The sequence below is a fragment of the Pelmatolapia mariae genome, linkage group LG6 (genome assembly GCF_036321145.2).
Source record: "Pelmatolapia mariae isolate MD_Pm_ZW linkage group LG6, Pm_UMD_F_2, whole genome shotgun sequence".
Taxonomy (NCBI): Eukaryota; Metazoa; Chordata; class Actinopteri; order Cichliformes; family Cichlidae; genus Pelmatolapia; species Pelmatolapia mariae.
Genome location: NC_086232.1, coordinates 22067436 through 22086348, shown reverse-complemented (window position 1 = coordinate 22086348; position 18913 = coordinate 22067436). Strand labels below are relative to the sequence as shown.

General features: G+C 37.1%; 3 protein-coding genes and 1 non-coding gene across 5 annotated transcripts; 3 read left to right on the top strand and 1 right to left on the bottom strand.

Annotated features, from left to right (window-relative positions):
* Positions 1–1691: 1691 nt before the first annotated feature.
* On the top strand, positions 1692–4028 carry scpp1 (secretory calcium-binding phosphoprotein 1). Its single transcript, XM_063477240.1, has 8 exons — positions 1692–1745; positions 2714–2767; positions 2883–2909; positions 3021–3119; positions 3318–3350; positions 3435–3494; positions 3594–3822; positions 3889–4028. The coding sequence occupies exons 1-8, from the start codon at positions 1692–1694 to the stop codon at positions 4026–4028; spliced, it is 696 nt and encodes a 231-aa protein (XP_063333310.1).
* Positions 4029–4969: 941 nt separating this feature from the next.
* Positions 4970–5043, top strand: trnai-aau (transfer RNA isoleucine (anticodon AAU)). Its single transcript has one exon. It is a non-coding gene; the product is annotated as a tRNA-Ile (tRNA).
* A 1431-nt stretch (positions 5044–6474) lies between these two features.
* On the bottom strand, positions 6475–10560 carry aptx (aprataxin). Of its 2 annotated transcripts, XM_063475282.1 has the most exons (7): positions 10357–10560; positions 9272–9318; positions 8872–9150; positions 8721–8780; positions 8399–8625; positions 7072–7175; positions 6475–6963 (listed from the first exon to the last, which is right to left on the bottom strand). In XM_063475282.1, exons 1-7 carry the CDS (start codon positions 10484–10486, stop codon positions 6809–6811), a joined length of 1002 nt encoding a protein of 333 aa, XP_063331352.1. In that variant the 5' UTR covers positions 10487–10560; the 3' UTR covers positions 6475–6808. The 2 variants fall into 2 exon arrangements, with proteins under 2 accessions (XP_063331352.1, XP_063331353.1); XM_063475283.1 differs by lacking the exon at positions 9272–9318 and having other exon boundaries at positions 8872–9033.
* Positions 10561–10610: 50 nt separating this feature from the next.
* On the top strand, positions 10611–18555 carry dnaja1 (DnaJ heat shock protein family (Hsp40) member A1). The gene is made up of 9 exons (XM_063476218.1): positions 10611–10689; positions 11646–11792; positions 11887–12076; positions 13692–13796; positions 13902–14129; positions 14225–14339; positions 14562–14677; positions 15283–15383; positions 15620–18555. Exons 2-9 carry the CDS (start codon positions 11661–11663, stop codon positions 15851–15853), a joined length of 1221 nt encoding a protein of 406 aa, XP_063332288.1. The 5' UTR covers positions 10611–10689; positions 11646–11660; the 3' UTR covers positions 15854–18555.
* Positions 18556–18913: the final 358 nt, after the last annotated feature.

Here is an 18913-nt window from a genome sequence, read left to right as displayed (position 1 = left end):
GCAGAGTACAAAAAATACACGATGTGGCATCAATCATGGTGTTGTTTTTAGTAAAATCATATTTCACTATTCATCACTAACTTGCATTACTGCACTGTTTCCCTTTAATTAGCAACTAATTCAAACATATTTAGGCAAAAAAAAAATAGAAGAAAATGATTACACTGCACGCAATCTCAAGGATCACACTGGTGATGCACCAGTCTGACAAATGCCTAGTTTCATTAAGAATATTAATACCACAGATGCATCCAACGCCTGGCTGACAAAGATAATTACATTATTAAACCTTAAGTAACGTTAGGGTGAACGTACAGACACTGTTGACTGTCTGCGTATCACAACAAGCATCAATCATCTTCTCCTCCACTCCTACCCTGTGGTTTTGGTGGAGAGCGCTGGACTGGTGAACATTCAGTCTAATTACAGGTTTCTTTTGCTTAGCTGAAATCCAAAGTGAGGTTAAACAAAGAATTCTGTAAGCTTATTTTGGGCCTGGCCATATAAGTATATCCAGGAAGCGATTATATGCCACAGGATGGAAATATATAGAAGCCTTTACTTGTACATACTGTACATGCTTAATGTTCCAAAAACACAATTTCCAATAACATCGTTTAGCAGTGAAGGCAAAATATGGTTTGTTTTTGTTTTAATAGACTGAATTAATATTGTACTTTGTCACAGTGTGCATGTATATGTGTGGGCGTGTGTGTGTATCTGAAGTTAATCCAGTTATGTGAAGTTGCCACAAGTTTTATAAAAGGCAGTGTTTAATTTTCTCAATTTAAACCAACCTTATATTGAAAACTTTATAGCCCTTGCAGTTGTACTACTTGTAACCTGTTCCATGTAATCCATCATCTGACAAAAACAAAATTCCAAATAGAAAGGGAAGGAGGGGAAAAGGAAAAGAAAAAAAAGTTTCACCGGAAACAAGCATGAAACTGTCTAGCCCTCTTTTCCCTTCTGAGTGGGTGAGTTTATTTTTTCAACAGGCCACAAACCCTATAGTTTAGTGAGCTAAATTATATTTCACTAAAGACGTGAGAGGGGGTGTAGGAAATTTTGTGACTGAATAAAAGAGCACACAGTATCTATGTGTGTGTGTGTGTGTGTGTGTACAATCATCATCACGCCACTGTGTGTTTTCTGAACTCCCTCTCCGGAACAAATACACCTTCGCATGACGACAAAAAAGACACATCCGGAAGGAAGTGATGCAATCACCTTAAATGAGAATACTTATATACAGTAGTCCTTGGAGTTCCCTCCAGTATATCCACACATCGTGCTTTTACTTCAACTGCAAGCTTCCATTCGAGGTTCAGGACAGACTCCGGATTCTCCTGTTTGCTGCCTTATAGACTAAACGAGGAGCACCAGCTGCATCTTTTTTTATTATCTCTGAAACTAACTGAGGTAGAGTAAATGATTATGTAGTATTATTATCATTATTACTTTTGATCACAACTCTTACTTTAGTGATTACAGCTTTGAAAGATTTGAATTGTCGGTTTGGTTTGTAGTAACTTAACATCTAGAAGTTTAAACCCAAGAGCAAATGGATGTGACCCTATTTTGGGGGGAGTTTTTTTTTTTTTTTTTGCTAATGCACCATAGTAGTTACTCTTACACTGAACTGAACTTAATGAGAATGATAATTACGTACTTTTTTTTTTTTTTACAGAATGAAGGTTCCCATCATTACATTTTGCCTGATTGGAGCAGTCTTTTCCAACCCGGTGAGTATGAAAGCAGAAAACAACAATAAATTATTAAAAAGGTCTCAATTTTGAAATATTTTTTCACCGTAATTTTTTTTTCACATAACTTTCAGATAGACTAAATATTCTCCCATCTACCATGCTGTGTATTTTTGTTTATTTGAAAGTATTACTGAGGTTCAAGGACACAGTTACAACAATAAAAAATCAATAATACTAGGTACAAATAAGCATAATATTACTTGCTATTAGTAAAATAATAGGTGACATGGATCTAAGGCATGTCATAACTATATGTATTTTTAGAAATAATAATAATAAAGTGTCCTTTAAATAACCATCTGTTCCATTTTCATTCTGACAGATTTTACACACTGTTGTTTCACTATCAAGCGAGGTTGCATCAAACTCAGTAAGTAGCATTTTCAAATCACAAATCATTTTTTAATATTTTTTTCCAAATGCTAAATCACAGTTGTATTGGACCTTGTTTCTGGTACTGGGAAAGAGAGAGAGAAAAAAAGTAAATAATTCCACAATAATTCAAAGCTTAATTTAATAATTTAAAATTTCAAGTTGGTTTTTTTTTATTATAGATGTTTAAATTAGTAAGTTTAAATTTTGGCAATGATTTTCTTTTCATATATTTGAGCTTCTATACGTTTGAGTATATTTCAGGAACTATACATAAACTACTAAACTATATAGTCTGCCTGCAGTAAAGCTGAATTCCTCTAACACAGTCAGCAGGAAAAGCTAACAATGGGCGTGGGTACTGGAAGTTTCTCCAGACCTCAAGATGATTCCCATTTCAGAAACTATTGTTTACTATACTTTATGTCTGCACCCATTCAGGCAGTAATAGCTTGCCCAAGCAAGGGTTGACAAGAATGAAATCTTAAATGAATGATGATTGTTGATGTGGCAGTTAAAGCATATAATTAAAATAAATTTTTCTCTGTGCTTACTTTGTTTTGTTTTCCCAGACTGAAAGTGTGTCTGTTTCACAATCGTCTGAAAATGACACCTCAGAGCTTCAGGTAATGTGTACATTTATTTCAGTAATGAGTAAATGGTTATTTTTCCTGACTCTTTCCATCACATTTGATTGCTGAGTTTCATCCATGTGACTCTTTGTTCCTGTCTGTGTTGCAGAGCCCAGAGGAAAACACCTCAAATCAGGTGAGTTATTTTGGTTCTGAAATGTCTTCAGAAAACCTTTATCCTAACACACAGATCAAAATCATTTTTCTGTTTACTGAAAATGTCTCTGTTTTTTTTTTTTTTATACAGAGCTCAGAGTCAGAATCATTAGAATCCACAGAGAACACATTGGAGGACACATCAGAGGACACTTCAGAGGACACATCAGAGGACACATCAGAGGACACGGTGGGTCCTATTAGCAATCCGTGTAATGCTTTACTGTTATCCTTCAACAAAGTTGCTATTTCCGATTCATAATCTTTAAACCATTAGCAAATTGTTAGGATTTCTGGGTGTAACCTTGAATATCAGATGATGCAAATGAATAAACCTGGAATAAAACTGATATTTGCATCCTTAAATGGGTTTCATTTCCACAAACAGACTTCAGAAGAGAGTGACAGTCAGTCGAATGAGGTAAGATGAAGTAAAACCACTTCTTTTACTTACTGTATTATGTGTAGTACAAAATTACACTGTTTCTTCACCTCTCTTTCACAGATGGACTCCATGCTTGACACCAAAGATGATAGTATGGGCAGTGAAGAGAATGTCAGAAAGGTGCGATAAATCTTTTACGTTATCAAATTATTTCATTTAACCTGCTCAAGTAGAGGTTACAGTTAGTTAACACAGTGCTCTCTTTATTCTCTGCTTTAGAGCTGGGTGCGAGTGTTTACAAATACAGTGAAAGCCCTTAGCGCAGAGGACAGCAATGAGCTGCCCAACACAAACCTGCTGGTGAACCCCACAGACAGCAGTGACAGCACCAGTGACAGCATAGAAACCACAACTGCCACCAATGACAGCAATGAAAGCAAAGACAGCTCCAGCAGCGAGAGCAGCGAGAGCAACGAGAGCAACGAGACCAAAGACAGCAGCGACAGCAGTGACGCCAGCATGAGTACAGAGGACAGCAATGCCAGTGACAGCACCGAGCTGAAACAACTGAAAGCCAGGGACTGTGTGAATGGCACTCAGAGCTGCGAAAGTGAGGAGCGTTTCTTCCAGAGTGTAGGAGATGATGCTCATTTCTCAGTGGATAATCTGATGGTGCCAGATGAGGATGACAGGGAGTTAATGCTGCGAAGATGATGACATGCTCTTGTGCAGCCTCTCATTTCCCTCTATGAACTCTAGCACTATGACTAGCCTGAACACTTCAGGATGATAGATTTTGTTTTATAGATTGCTTTATGTTTATAATGACATAATGTTACATGCAGCTGATTTTTGTGTGAAAATTATCGAGGTGATATTATCCTAAGTGTTTACTTTGTTTTTATAATAATAAATAAATAATATAATCATGGATTTGGGGCTTGTGGTGTGTTGGCATACCATTTTAATCAAGGATTTATCCATCATGCAATTTTATAACAGGCCAATACATATTCCTGCACTCTATACTATATAAAATATTTAGAAAATTATAGTAAAGTACATATAATAACTGCCTTGCAAATTCATATTTTGCATGCACAATATGTAGCTTTTAAAATTACAATTAGCTACTGAAAAATAGTGGCAGGACAGCTGAATAAATAAAGAATAAAAATTTTAAGCTGAGTCCACTTCTACAGTAATACATTTTTAAGCAAAATGCAGTCCTGCATATTAGAGGTGGGCGAATCGATCCAAATATCGATAGTATGATAACAACTTTTTGTGTTTACTATCACGTCTATTTTATTAATAGTCTATAACACATTTAAACCACAGAATCATTACAGCCATTTAGAGGTAATTAAAATATGTTCCGAATTTGGCAAATGGATGATGATTAGGCTAATCTCACAGCCTAAATCACGAGGTACTGTTCTCCCCTACATAAGCTCTCTTTATAGGTTAAAAGTATTGTTATTGGTATCGGATCATTAGCAAAGACAGCATTATCGCAGAGTACTGCTGTTTATTACTGAGACTTCTTAAATGAAATACTAGCACATAATACTTGCCTTGTAGTCGAATGTGAAACTATGACGTGTGATATGTATGACTCTCTATATAAATCGTACTTTCTCACTTTCAATTATGGCCGGTTAGCTCAGTTGGTTAGAGCGTGGTGCTAATAACGCCAAGGTCGCGGGTTCGATCCCCGTACGGGCCACAGTCGCCTTTTTGTTTAATTTATTTTTACATTTCTATTGTACTGGTTGATGACGATATCGCCCTATAAATACTGAATACCGTGTGCAGAAGTAGTTCGTCATTAGACAAATCCCGAAAACTGTCGCGGCTTATATGAAAAGTCCCCACTAGATGGTACCAAATCTTCATGTTGTATTGTGTACTAATGCAAATTACTTTTTTATAATCTTTCTTGAGGAAAAGGGCGAAACCGTATACAACAATCTGAATATACACCAGGAAAAACAAATACAATATAAAATTTGATATACTGCACAGAATCAGTCACGAAGCATAGTTTAGACTAAAGGAAATTTCCAGATGATTCACATTGTCCACCAGCAAAATAAGTCTGCCAATGTCCAGGAGACAATTCATCCATATTTATGGTCTAAATATGTTCTCCTCATCAAGAAGGTCACCAATAATCTGTTTAATGACAATGTCAACAGAACTGTCTGATTCAGTATCATAGTACACCTGGTTTTCCATAATGTACTGAGCTAACCGGCCATGCTACAGGTTAATTTACAACGAACTGTGAGGCAAAAAGCGCTTTTTGATTTTCTGGCAGACAGTTTCATTACAAATTTTATAAGATGGTAGTGAGACCTGCTATTATGTGTGGTTTGGAAAAAAAAGACAAGAGGTGGAGCTGAAGATGCTGAGATTTTCATCGGACCAGGATGGACGGGATTAGAAATGATCATCAGAGGGACAGCTCAGGTCAAGCAGTCCAGAGAGTCAAGGATAAGATGGTTTGGACATGTGAAGAGGAGGGAGATGTATTGTACAAAGCATGTTGAATATGGAGCTTCGAGGCAGGAGACCACGAAGGAAGGCCACAGAAGTGGTTCTTGAATGTAATGAAGGAGGATATGCAAATGATTGGTGTGACTAGAGATACTGCGAGTGTGCTGGTGTAAAGAGGCTGTGCTCTGGTAATGGTTTAAACAGATTTCTCAATCACATAATTAGAATGAGAATCAGAATAGGAAGACGTAGGTATTAGCAGTAGGTGGCTGAGCAAGCTTTATCTGTTATTTGCTAAAGGAGTACTGTAATAGCAGCAAAGAAAAAGTACACCAAGTTCTCCCAAGTACCAATGTGTTTTTGACTGTCTGCTACTATTTCAACACATCAAAGCAGTACAGTTTTTTTTCCAGCAAGCTATTTTCCTTATATAAAATACTGTGTAAGTTCGAAAGTTTCCATTAAAACTTTTTGAAACAAATGTTGATTTCTGCGGCAGCTGTGTCGGCTCTGAAAGCGAGTTAATGCATTCACAGTGCAATACATCGACAGCTTCCTTTGTTTTCTGTAAATCTGCATTAAAAATCAGTCTAAATTGATGCACTGCAGGACTTAAAAGATGCAACTTTAATTGAAAAGATACAGGCAGTATTTAGTTCTTAGAAAATATTTATTGAAAAATATTTTAACATGTTTGAAATGGTATTAACACTAAATGAAATCCTGACACCTTGCATTACACTGATGGCATTTACCTTGAAGGTTTTGTAGCTTGACACTCAATTTCCTCTTAAACTGGAAAACCCTAAAAAGCTGAAAAAGCAACAAACATTGAAGACCTTTGGAATTTGTATTCAGGCCAATAATTATGGAACCTACAGGAACTTAACATTGTACAAAAGAATGAATCTATAATAAAAATAAAAAAAAGTTAACATGAGATATGTGATCAATGAAAACCCAAAGCACGAGGATGAGTTATAGTCACATTGTTATCTAGAAAAATGAGACTTCAGGTGTTCCTTCAGTGCCGGTATAGTGGGAAGCTCTTTGCGACACACGTGGCAGCGGAGAGGTAGCTTCAACAACTCACTGGTGCCTTCTTTCACAGTGACCTTTCCATCAATTTCAAGCATCTGAATGACATCTGCAGGAAGAAAAACACAAAGTGTTTTGACTCCACAGTATAAATAATTTGCTCTAAAGCCAAATTATTTCTAAGCAGGTGTTAAAAATAAACTAGAACTGTTCTCACCCTTAGACTCAATGAAGTAATCTGTTGTAAACGAGTTCCAATGCTTTTTGTTCTTTAAACAAGGTGAGTCAAAGTCTTGGCTGATCACGTGGAGGTGAACATGGCTGAAAGGGAGAATTGAACATTTCAAAGCCACATTAAAAACCTGTTTAAGATTAAAAAGTAAAGTCTGAAGCGTTTACATTTCAGATCTTAGCCACAAGATGGCAGCAGATGCCCAAAACAGCTTCTGTGCTCCAAGTTTCGTGGCACTTTTATTCCAAAATAATGTGGGAAGAATCTAGACACTGGCGCAGTATGTAGTAGTTATTTTAAGGTAATGATCGTTGTTTATGTGTCAGACGTTGGGACCACACCACAATTTATTAGATTTATTTTTTAAATACAATAATACATCTGCATCAAATTTCCCTTTAATGGTTTTAAAGACGTTTTACGTGTATTTGAAGTCCTTTATATGAAAAATTAAAGCCAGATCAGAAGAACGGGATAAAACATTAAAAACTCAAATTTGAAAAATCAGAGCCTTTGTAAATGAAAACATAAAAAACAGACATAAATAAAAGTAAATGTTCAATGCAGAAATGATGAGTAATTAAGGTTCATTTAAACTAAGCGTAAACATGAAATGTACTTATTTTAAGCTTAGAGAAGTCTGCATATTTTTTTAAATTAACTTTTATTCCCAGAAAGTTAGGATATCCTTTCAAAATTGCTTCCAAATGTATTCTGTTGACACTTTTGTTTTTTAGCTTTTAACGACTACGTGACTGATTTCACAAGCTTTTGGGTCAAATTGAAAATCCTTAACCCTAACCTCTTAAACTCATTAACTTCAGAGCTTCTTTGACCTTGAGTACCACATTAACTGGAGCTCGGTGTCTACCTGGTAAACAAACAAAATTTAAAAAAAAAAGATGTTTACTTTGATTTTTAATTGACTTCGAGCTGTCTTTTATTTCCTGAATTTCTCTCTACAATTTATTGGTCTTAATTTTCATTTTATTCTGCCCTGTACTTCTTTATTTCATTCAGACTTTATTTTGCTGCTCTCTGAAGCACTTTTTAAGGTAGATTTTGAAAAATTCTCTATAAAATCAACAATTATTATCATTATTATTACTATTCTTATTCTAATTTAAAACTATATGTTTTTTGTTGTTTTTAATTGTTTGTTATAGCAGTCTCAATAAACACGTCCACTAAAGCCTCATCAGTCAAATTGTAGTAAAAGGACTAAGTCTAAGCATATTACCTCCATATTTTTATTTTAGTTTAGTTACTCTCCCAAGTTCACAAAATTATTTCATATAGTCTAAATTTTTACCTCATGCTTGGGATGGCGTGGTATCCCGTGCGGAACCGCACTGAACTACAATCTGGGTGCTGTTGAATCATTTGGTCAGCAACTTTCTGCATGTGTTTCAACAGATCACAGTGCTCAGTGTGCAAAGCCTTCAGGCTGGGAATTGACTGCCACGGGAGCACAAGCCAGTGGTGGCGAGCTTTGGGGTATTTATCTTTAATAACGACCACTTTATCATCCTTGTACACCTAGTTTAAAAAAGTTAAAAATTGGATATTAGAGACAAAATCCAGTTCTATACCAGTCAACATCACATCGTGAATCTCTTTTATAGAACGGCTACCTGCATGTTGGGGTCTTGCATTGATGTCTTAAGACCTTGGCTCCAATGTCCAGCATTTTCCTGCAACCGATATTAGGGGACATGTTTCTTCTGGATAATGTATTCATTCAAACTCAAAACATGAAAACAATCCAAACTTTTTTTTTCTTACATTTGTTTTTGGGGAATCAGTGTGACTGACTGACACTGAGATCCTTTCTGTTTGTTTGGCTGCTTTCATACTCTGAGCGTCCCTCTGATTCTCTCGGTCCTCTGAAGTGGACTCTCGCTGCCTTTTTGTTCCACTTTGGCTGCCAGCGGGATCCTCTTTGAACTGTACAGTGTAGGGGTAAAGCTGATTGACAATATGAAGGCGCTGCCCAGGCTTTATTTTGACCTCACTGTCTTTACCGACCACCACGGAGTCTACAGAGGTGGGGTTTAAGCCCAGCTTTGGAATAAAAATGGGGATATAAAAGACAGATTGTAAGATTATATAGTAAAAAGTGGAAGATGGGAAAAAGTTTAACCTCTTTATAGATATTCAAATTATGAATGTGTAAGTATCTTACCTGTTTAACTTTGACATAACCTTTGTTGCATTCTGCTTTCAGCTCCACTGGTTGGAAAAGGATAACATTTGCAAAAGTCACACTTTCCACATATTAATGATAAAATCTTTGGGACATTTATAATAGTTTAGAAAGTCGATTAAAAATGCTGTAAATGGGTTTGGGTTTCCTCTGGGTCCTCCAGCTTCCTCCCACAGTCCAAAGATATACATGTTAGTGGTGATTCTAATATACCCATGGATGTGAGGCAGATACGCTGTTTGTAGTGGATAGTTTAATGTATGGTTTTGGCTTTGTGTATGGTTTTGTCTTAGCTTTTGTGGCTAAGACAAAAAAGTGCCTAAACCTCAATATTACAGAAATGCATTCGGCCCTTCAGTTGATCCATCAACTGTTAATCAAAGCCTCATCATAAATGGTGTCACTGGAGAGGTGACAGTCATGAAAGAAAGAAGGGAAATGGGGAGAAAGGGTTTCAGTTCAGGTTGAGAACTGGAATGAAAACTCAAGGGCGACGGGTTTTATGTAGTGTTAAATCCAAATTTAAACATTTTGGTTCAATTTGCTGCTAATATGTAAGAAGGAGGTCAGGAGAAGCACAACAGTAAATGTCTACAGGCATATGTAAAACACAGTGGAGGCTCGGTCTGGTTTCAGCCAGTGTTGCTGAGATCTTACCAAAATTGATTGAATTATGAATGCAGAGAAGTACCATCACATTTTGATTCACCTTGCATCTGGAAAGCACCTGATTGGCAACAGCTAAATTTTTCAGCATCAGCTATCATCCTTGTTAAAGCAGTCTGTGATCACCTTGATTGAGAACGAAACAAAAGGCGGCCAACATCTAAAGAAGAGCTTTGAATGTCATTCAAGAAGCCTGGAATAGTTCTCCAGGCTTCTTGAAGATCGCTTAAACAGATTACAAGAACACCTGCCTAAGAGAGCTCAGGCTGTGTTGACGTGGCCATAGCCTTAGCGGTCATACAATACATCTCTTTTTATTTTGATTAAAAAAAATTAATTACTTCAATAGTTGATCTAATTGTTAACACTGCTAGTGTTTCAGACTGAGATGCTGTTACCTTGTTGCCGAGAGCATTTTTTGTCTTTGATGGTTGTTTCTGGCCCTCGCCCCAACACAACAGTGTGTAAATGAGGGAGCTGGATGGGTTTATGATTCCCCTCTTCGCTGATAAGCCAACAGAGTGGCATTTTATCATCGTTTGTCTTCGGCCTCGCAACCAGGGTTTCTGTTTCCAACAGTTCACGCTTGTTTGGGTGACTGGGGGCATCGTCGCAGGAAATAAACGTCACCGGACGCGACTTTCATTTACGATAGAGGCGGGTTAGAAGAACCTTCCAGAAGAGTTTCTGTGAGCGGAGGTTGCGAGGCGACATCATTGTCTTCATATAAGGTTGGAAAACAGTAATTATCTGTACACACGGTGTTTATCACAAGTGTCGTGTATTTTTTGGTCGGTGTTTAAGTTGAGAAAACAACAAAGCTAACCTTTTTTTTTTCCTTAGCCGGGCTAAGTAGCTCAAATAGCCTCGTAGGGCCCGAGCAGCCCCAGTTTGTGCCCCTCATGTAACAGCATACATTTAACCACTGGATTATGTAAAACTTAAGTAACTGGAGATGTCTGAAAAATACAAAAAAGAGCGTTTGACAACAGTACGAGTTGTTTTTATTGATTTATAAACACCTCTGAAACCAACTGGATACAAACATCTTGTCCAAATATACTGTGATCGCAACCTTCCCACTAATAAAAGATTACAAATAGTTGAGTCGCCAAGTTTTACTATCGCTTCTAAAACAAATATGGCAGCGTTGAGTAAAGCGAAGGCACTACTGGTCTGTGCTCCTTTTTGTAATAGAAAAGGTATGTTATGTAGGACTTGCTAATTATCTGGCTGTTTTTAAAAGGGCTGGATTTAAGTCATTGAGTGTCTGGTAATTATTTTGTTAACAGAAATTGTATTAGATGGTGAAAAAACAGGAACGTTTTTGTTATTTAGTTCTTTACTTACTACTTTGACGTACTATAAATGGCCATGAACGTATGAAAATACAATTAGAAGTCCAAAATTAACGTCTGTGTGCACATTTTCTAAAGCTCTCCGGTGGGCTAAATTGGAGTCTTTGCTGGGCTGATTGTGGCCCACAGGCTTTTATGTTTGAGTCATCACCTTCCATCTAATCACGAAATAATTCCAGGTTGATAGTTTAGGTTGACAGTGTCCATGCAGATCACATGCAATGCCCTCTGTGGTCACAAGATCTCAGCCCAGCTCAGCTCAGATTCACCAGAAGCTGAACATTTATGAACTTTATTTTATTTATGAATTATTTATTTATTTATTTCAGTTTCTCAAGGCAAACATGGTCAAAGAAACAGGTTTTTATGACACTTTGGGTGTGCCACCCAGCGCAACTCCAGATGAGCTGAAAAAGGCCTATCGCAAACTGGCTTTGAAATATCACCCCGATAAAAATCCCACAGAAGGAGAGAAGGTGTGTACTATTTTCTTACTCTCATTAACATCAACAGGTGAGGCACACATGTCTTCTGACACTGTTTGTCTTCTCTTTTTTTCTTTTCTTCAAGTTCAAGCAGATCTCACAGGCCTATGAGATTTTGTCAGATCCAAAGAAGAGAGAGATTTATGACCGGGGAGGTGAAAAGGCTATAAAAGAAGGAGGAACTGGCGGTGGAGGTGGTGGGGGCTTTGCATCACCCATGGATATCTTTGACTTGTTTTTTGGTGGAGGCAGCCGGATGCACAGAGAGCGAAAAGGTAGGCAAATGTTGAGATAATATGGCTGTGAAATAATATGTAAAGCTGTTTAGTTTGCCTGTGTTAAATATGTTCTCTGATGCCATGTCATATGAAAGAAAACTGGTGCTAAAGACTCAGACACAGAGTTTGAATCTGTTAAATCTTACCGTGGCTTGGTGCTGTATGATCTTTAATACACCCCACCCCCCCACCCCTAATTGTGATGTAGAGGGTTTTTTTTTTTTTACAAGGGTTACCACTAGAGGTCAGTCATGATACAGATAACACAGGTCTGCAACCTAAAAACGGCACAGGATTCTTTGACTGTTTCTTATAGATTTTTACTCACTGAAACCGGGGAAAATATTTTTAAAATTCAATCTCGTCAGGTTTTCTTGCAAAACTTGTGTTTTTAGTGTAATTAAGCGTACAATTTCATTTTTTAAACTGAAAGCTGGTATCCTATACTTGAGTCAAAAAAACATATCTAATAATGATTTCTTACATTCATTTAATATTTCTAAGAGTGAGACTCAAGAGAAATACAAATAGAAAATACGAGGAATTGAGGGAGGTAAGTGGGGGTTATTTTCTTCATGGCGAAAGGTAAGGAATCTTAAAAAAATATGCATAGTTAATTGTAATAAAACATTTTAATTGATTTTTTTTATTACTGTTGTGCTTTTTTTATGTAAACTCCTCATGTTTTGCAAAAAATCTGTACATGACGGAGGGAAATGGAGATCGTTTTTGGATTCAGCACTCTAAAAACAATAACATTTACCAAAAATATCCCATGCAACTGAAAAATCTTTTTTTTTTTTTTTTTGCAGACTTGTGTAATTGGCAGAGCCAGAGAAGGCCAAGCAAACAAAGATTGTATCTGCACTCATAGTTTTAGCTGAGATAAAGTAGAACAATCTTTAAAAGCTGGAAAGTTCATGCTCATACCGTAAGAGACTTGTTAGTCACGGGTACACGTGCTCTAAAAGCATGCCTGATTTATGCTCTAGATGGGACCATGCTTTGCAAAGTTAACATCCTTCTGTTTTTGGTGAAGTTTTACAGAGGAAATGGTAGTAGGGGCATCTTCCTCTTAAATCTCTTTAACTTAAACAAACAACTTTAAAAAAATCTGTGCTGACAGGTGTTTACAGGTTTAATAGAGGAGAGTGACAGATTACCAAAAAAAGTACCAACAGTCTAATAAACTGAACAGAAAAACAGTTTTATTGAAGATAAAGTACAAAGGCCAGAGCAGATATACATAACCATAGGAAATGTACTAGATTTCTTAAATCACAGTGTGACCCAGAGGTTTTCCCATCTCATATCAGAATAGTGATGTCTTTACTGCAGAAGATTTGCAGATTTGTCTCTTTAGAATTACAAAGAGACAGTGTGAGAAATGCTTTCTGAAAAAATGTCTCACTCTCCGAGCGTAGAGAGTGTGAATGTTTGAGTTTTGGAATTTTTTTTCTACTTATTACTGCATTTCAAATGTCACATATACAGCAAAATGAATGAATTAATGAAAGCTTGTCTTAGTGGTTTCTCTGGGAGACCTCTCAGGCTTAAGTGTTACTGCTGAAATATGTGATATAACTAACTGTGCAATATTGTTGCCCCCCAGGGAAGAATATTGTTCATCAGATTACAGTGACGCTAGAAGAGCTTTATAATGGAGCAACAAGAAAACTTGCTGTCCAAAAGAATACCATTTGTGACAGATGTGAAGGTATGTTTCTCTTAAAAAGTTGCTTAGATGTTAGTGAGATGTGTCACATCAGTCCGGTGCAAGTTATCTAACCAAACGGTTTCTCCTGCATTTCTCATTTGGCAGGTCGTGGAGGTCGTAAAGGAGCGGTACAGGTGTGCATGTCTTGTCATGGCACAGGGATGCAAGTCCGCGTACACCAGTTACTTCCAGGTATGGTACAGCAGATGTCCACAGTGTGCCACAGCTGCCAAGGACAGGGAAAAAGAATCAGCCAAAAGGACCGCTGCAAAGCATGCGGAGGCCGGAAGATCCTACGACAGAAGAAGATCTTGGAGGTCCACATTGACAAAGGTGAGAGAAATGGAAAACTTTTTTTGTGTCTGTTTGGTGTGCAAACAAGGAAAACAGTAAACCTGTACATATGTTACCCGGTGACATTTGCACAGGAATGAGAGATGGCCAGAAAATTGTTTTACATGGAGAGGGAGACCAGGAGCCGGGACTCGAGCCAGGCGACATCATCATTGTTTTAGATCAGCGAGACCATGCACAATTCACCAGGTAAAAAGAAGCCGCTCTTAAGTGTCTTTTTGTTGTTTTGAACAACAAAACGTTGTTAACGTTGATGATAAACCAAAGTTTGTGCTTTACCATCACCCTCTCATCCTTTTGTGCAATAAAAATAAAAGTAATTTCCATGTCCATGCTGTAGGCTTAGTTTGACTTTCTTTTTGCTTTTCTTTTCTTTTTTCTTTTTTTTGGTCTTGATTTTTGTCTAACCAGGAAAGGAGAGGACCTCATCATGTCCATGGAGTTGCAGCTGGTTGAGGCTTTATGTGGTTTCAAGAAGCCCATTCAGACACTGGACAACAGAACTCTCCTCATCACATCACATCCAGGTAAATCAAAGTGGGAAATGCTTTTCGGGAGTTGCTTTGATTGGCAACCAGATTAGTGTATGAAAATATTCTTATGCATAATGAGGTAACATCAGCAGGTTCAGGTCTATTTTTCTTTGGTTTTTTTATTATCCTGCTTTAGAGGATATGAATATATTATTGAAAAATGCATCCAATGAATAACACTAGTATCTCACGCTACCCTTGCATATTGAATTTAGAAACTGTCATAGTGCTTTTTAAAATAAATTCCAGGTCATGTTTGAAAGATTTCTCTATGAGATGTGAACCGTGTTTTAGATGTGTTGTGTCATTGTGATGTCCTCCTTTTCCAGAACAGTTAAAATCGTTTTATTTGAAAAATATGAATAAACAGTGATGATTTTTTTTGTTTAGATTGACTTAATTTGTAATGGGCCTAATGTTATTGTCAGCCAAGCAAGCTACATTTGGTGTGGCTTGTACTTCACAGTGAAACTTGGCCACCTTGTCAAGACCACTGGACCTCTACTGTACAGTAGTTAAAATAAACTACAAACTCATTCTTACTCAGTTCATTTATTTTGATGTCGTATATATATATTTGTTTGTTTTTTAAATTACAGGGGAGTTGATCAGGCCTGGCGACACTAAGTGTGTCCTGAATGAAGGGATGCCCACGTATCGCAGGCCGTTTGAGAAGGGGCGTCTCATTATTCACTTCTCGGTAAGAATCTCTTTGACATTTATTGTTTTTTTTGTTTTGTTTTTTTTAATGTCTTTGTCTTTTATATTTTTATGACTACATTACACATAAATAAGCAAAGCACCTGATAAGGCCCATATTTGCAAACATTGACACCATTAAAATAACATAAAGTGTTAGCATTTTTCTGTATTATAATATGCGTGTATGGTCTATTGTGGAGCTGCAACTGAATCTATTTACGGATGTTTCATTAGGTGGTGTTCCCAAAAGCTAATTTCCTCCCCGAACATAAACTGAAGGAGCTCGAGCGCTATCTCCCAGAAAAGATGGATGCAGAGCAGCCAGACAGTATGGACGATGACCTCTACATCTATGCTGACCTGGAGGACTGTGACTTTGAGAACAGGAGAAGATACAGAAATGAGTGCTACTACATGGACGAAGACGACTACGCCACCACTGGTGGTGTTCAGTGCCAGACATCTTAAGCAACAGCTGGCCTTTGTCTATTCCAGAAGCTCAGATCCTCATCTCCAATGCAAAGCACCTTTTTTTTTATCTGTGCACTTTTAACTTTATTTTCCTTAAAAATCAATTAGTCTCTTTAGCTTGTTTGAAGTTGGTTCATAAAACTGTTTCCCAGTGCCCTGTGAATGTTAAAATTGCAGGACTTGAACTTAGTGAAATTCCTCGTCATCTGGGACCTTTTTTTTTTTTTTTTTCTTTCTTTTTTTTTTTTTCTTTCTTCTTCTTCTGTCATTCACACTGTGATTAAAGACGAGGGCTGGTATAACAGAGGCTTCAGGGAAAAGCGTGACAGCCTGCTTTTTGTGCAGTTACACTAAAACTGATGACAATAATAGGTAAATAACCTATATATATATATATAGAGAGAGAAAGAGAGAGAGTTGTTAAATCAGGCGTTGAAAACCACTTTTTGAAGACTCATCCATTTTTGGTGTCTGTAGCCCTTTCAGACATGAAACTTGTAACAGCGCTGAATCTGTCACTCTTAAAGTAACAGCATACTGTTGTTCAGTCAATGTTCCTCATGCCTTCATTCAGACATCCCTGTGACTGTGACAGAGAGAGCCACGGTATGTGCACGATATCAGCTTTATTTGTAAAAGTCTTTGTATTTACGGGGACGTGCATTGTCAGTATTGACTCTAGCAAAGTCTAATGACAATTGTCATTAAGAGCAGGGACATCATCCCCAACCCTTTTCACAGAGGCTAGAAAACTTTATCACAGAGGAAATTTTTCTCTCTGAGCAGTTTAGAAACTGAGCTGGTGTTTTGCGTTCTATAGTGAGCTGATCGACCCACAGAGCTACAACAGAGACGTGCACGCTTGTAATAGTGTGGGTGTCTCTCTGTTGTGACTGCATGCAGTCAGCCAAATACACATATTTTCTAACCTAGTGAGTTTGCTGCTGTAACTTTAACTCTTTAACTTTTAAAGCCTACTAGGAGTAACCCTTGAAGTTCTTTTGTGAAGAGTGGTCACATTTCAGGCCTGGTTACAGTACAGAATCACAGCAACACTTCAGAAAAACAGGAAACTATTTTAATGGTTGTAAAACCACATCTTAATTGATATACAGTGAGATGTCAAGACTCGTTGTTAAGGGAACAGGTGAGGTCATCAGATGTCGTCTTTATGGGGGAAAGAGTTAATGAAAAAGCGATCAGAGTGCTGATTTATACAGCTCATGCGTGCGTGTCTGAAAGGGGCTCACGAGGACCAGATGGTGGTGGAGGTGCTTGGAAACTTAATTTAAAACATTAAAGCTGTTGTACCCTTTCAAGGGCTATTTTTTCAGACTTTTTATGAAAAAACATGTGACAGGTTTGAAATCAGTGTAGTCATGATTAAGACAGGGAAACGTGAAGTTCAAGCCACTTAATTTCCAACTAATGTTTGAGTTTAGTGTTTTGTTTAGTTTTTTCCTGAGCTGCAGTGAGTTGTCTGTGACGATGCCGCGCACGTCTAGTATAGTGTAAGTGTGAGAGTGTGTGCAAAGGTATGTGCAATCACCTTATATTTTGAAAGGCTATTTATGATTCTTGTTATACTCATTTACATTTCATAATTCTTTTTTTTTTTTTAAACTAGAATAGGTTTACATGCTAATATTAAAAAACAAAACAAAACATATTCTTCCTGAAATGCTCATCCTGAAAGGTCCAGCCTGCTCTGATTGGTCAGAAAAAGCTGTCTGTGGATTAAGTCTCAAGTTTCTCAGGAGCTGGGAGTGCATGAAGACTCCTGCATTCAGTCATTGTGACAGTAACAGAACATTTTGTGTGCTTTGCCTATGGCTGAGACATTTTAGAGACATTTCTTTCTGTGGAAAGAAGAGAGTAACTTCCTTTTTGTCCTTCTCTTTCTTACCCTTGTGTGTTCCCTGACATTTTTTTCCCTATCACTGCTGGACCCGTTTTCATTTTATAAAATAATAAAGCATAACCAGGGCTATTTTGAATAGGTATGATTTTTCTTGGGAAACAGTGGCATGGTTGTGGCAACATTGTACTCGAAAAGGTTTCTAATGTCTGCCTGTTTAGTTTTGTTGTGGGTTTAAAATCATTAGAAGACAATGAGATCAGACTCCAAAATCTGGAGTTTAAATGACAAATGAAACCAGATATTAATATTTTTCCATATTCCTTGTGAACCTTGTAACAGCCAAAATGAGTAATGGGAGTTTATGGATGGGCTTTTAAAATAGATAAACCTGCAAACTTTATACCTCATTAAAGTGTCTGCCTGTTTGAAAGCCTTTTCATAACTTAACTTGAAGTTACTTGATAATGCAGTTTTATTTTTCTTTCTTTTTTCTCAATGGTGTTTGCCTTGGATGTTGTAAAACAGTCATGCTCACAGAAGCAAGGGTCTCCTTAAATAATGTAAGTAGTTCTTGAATGCAGATGTGAATTTGAGTGCTCATAATGTAAGGGGATTTCCTTGCAAAGAGTAATTCAAGTAAATGTTGCCAAGGTTTTAAATTAACTTGATGCATGTTTGGACCAGTGGTCTACTTGTTTGTGCTCATGTTTTCTAAATAAATGTGATTTAATGGTCTTTCTAAGTTTCTGTGTAACAGTGCTTGATATCTTTTAGAAAATCTGTCTCTACTGTTTTTCATTAAACTGGATTTTTATACCAAGATATTAAAATTCAGACACCCTGTTACAATCTAAACCACTGACTCAAAGTATTTTTTTCCTCTTTCCCTGTACATCTCACACTCTAGTGATTATTCAGTTGGATGTAAATTAATATAAAAATAGTTTGTTTTTTTTCTAAAATTGAATATTTACTGGGTTTTAATCTACAGTGACCATATATCAGATACAGTCGCGATAGCGCGCCCTTTTTTTCTCCCCAGTTCAAAGATTTTACATATGAGGGGGGGGTTTGTTGTTGTTGTTTTGTTTGTTTTTTTTAATCTCCTGGTCCTTAGTGGGTTCTGAAATTAGGTAAATACAACCTTTAAAATTCCAAATTATTTAATCAAAACTAAAACAAAACACAAAAATGGT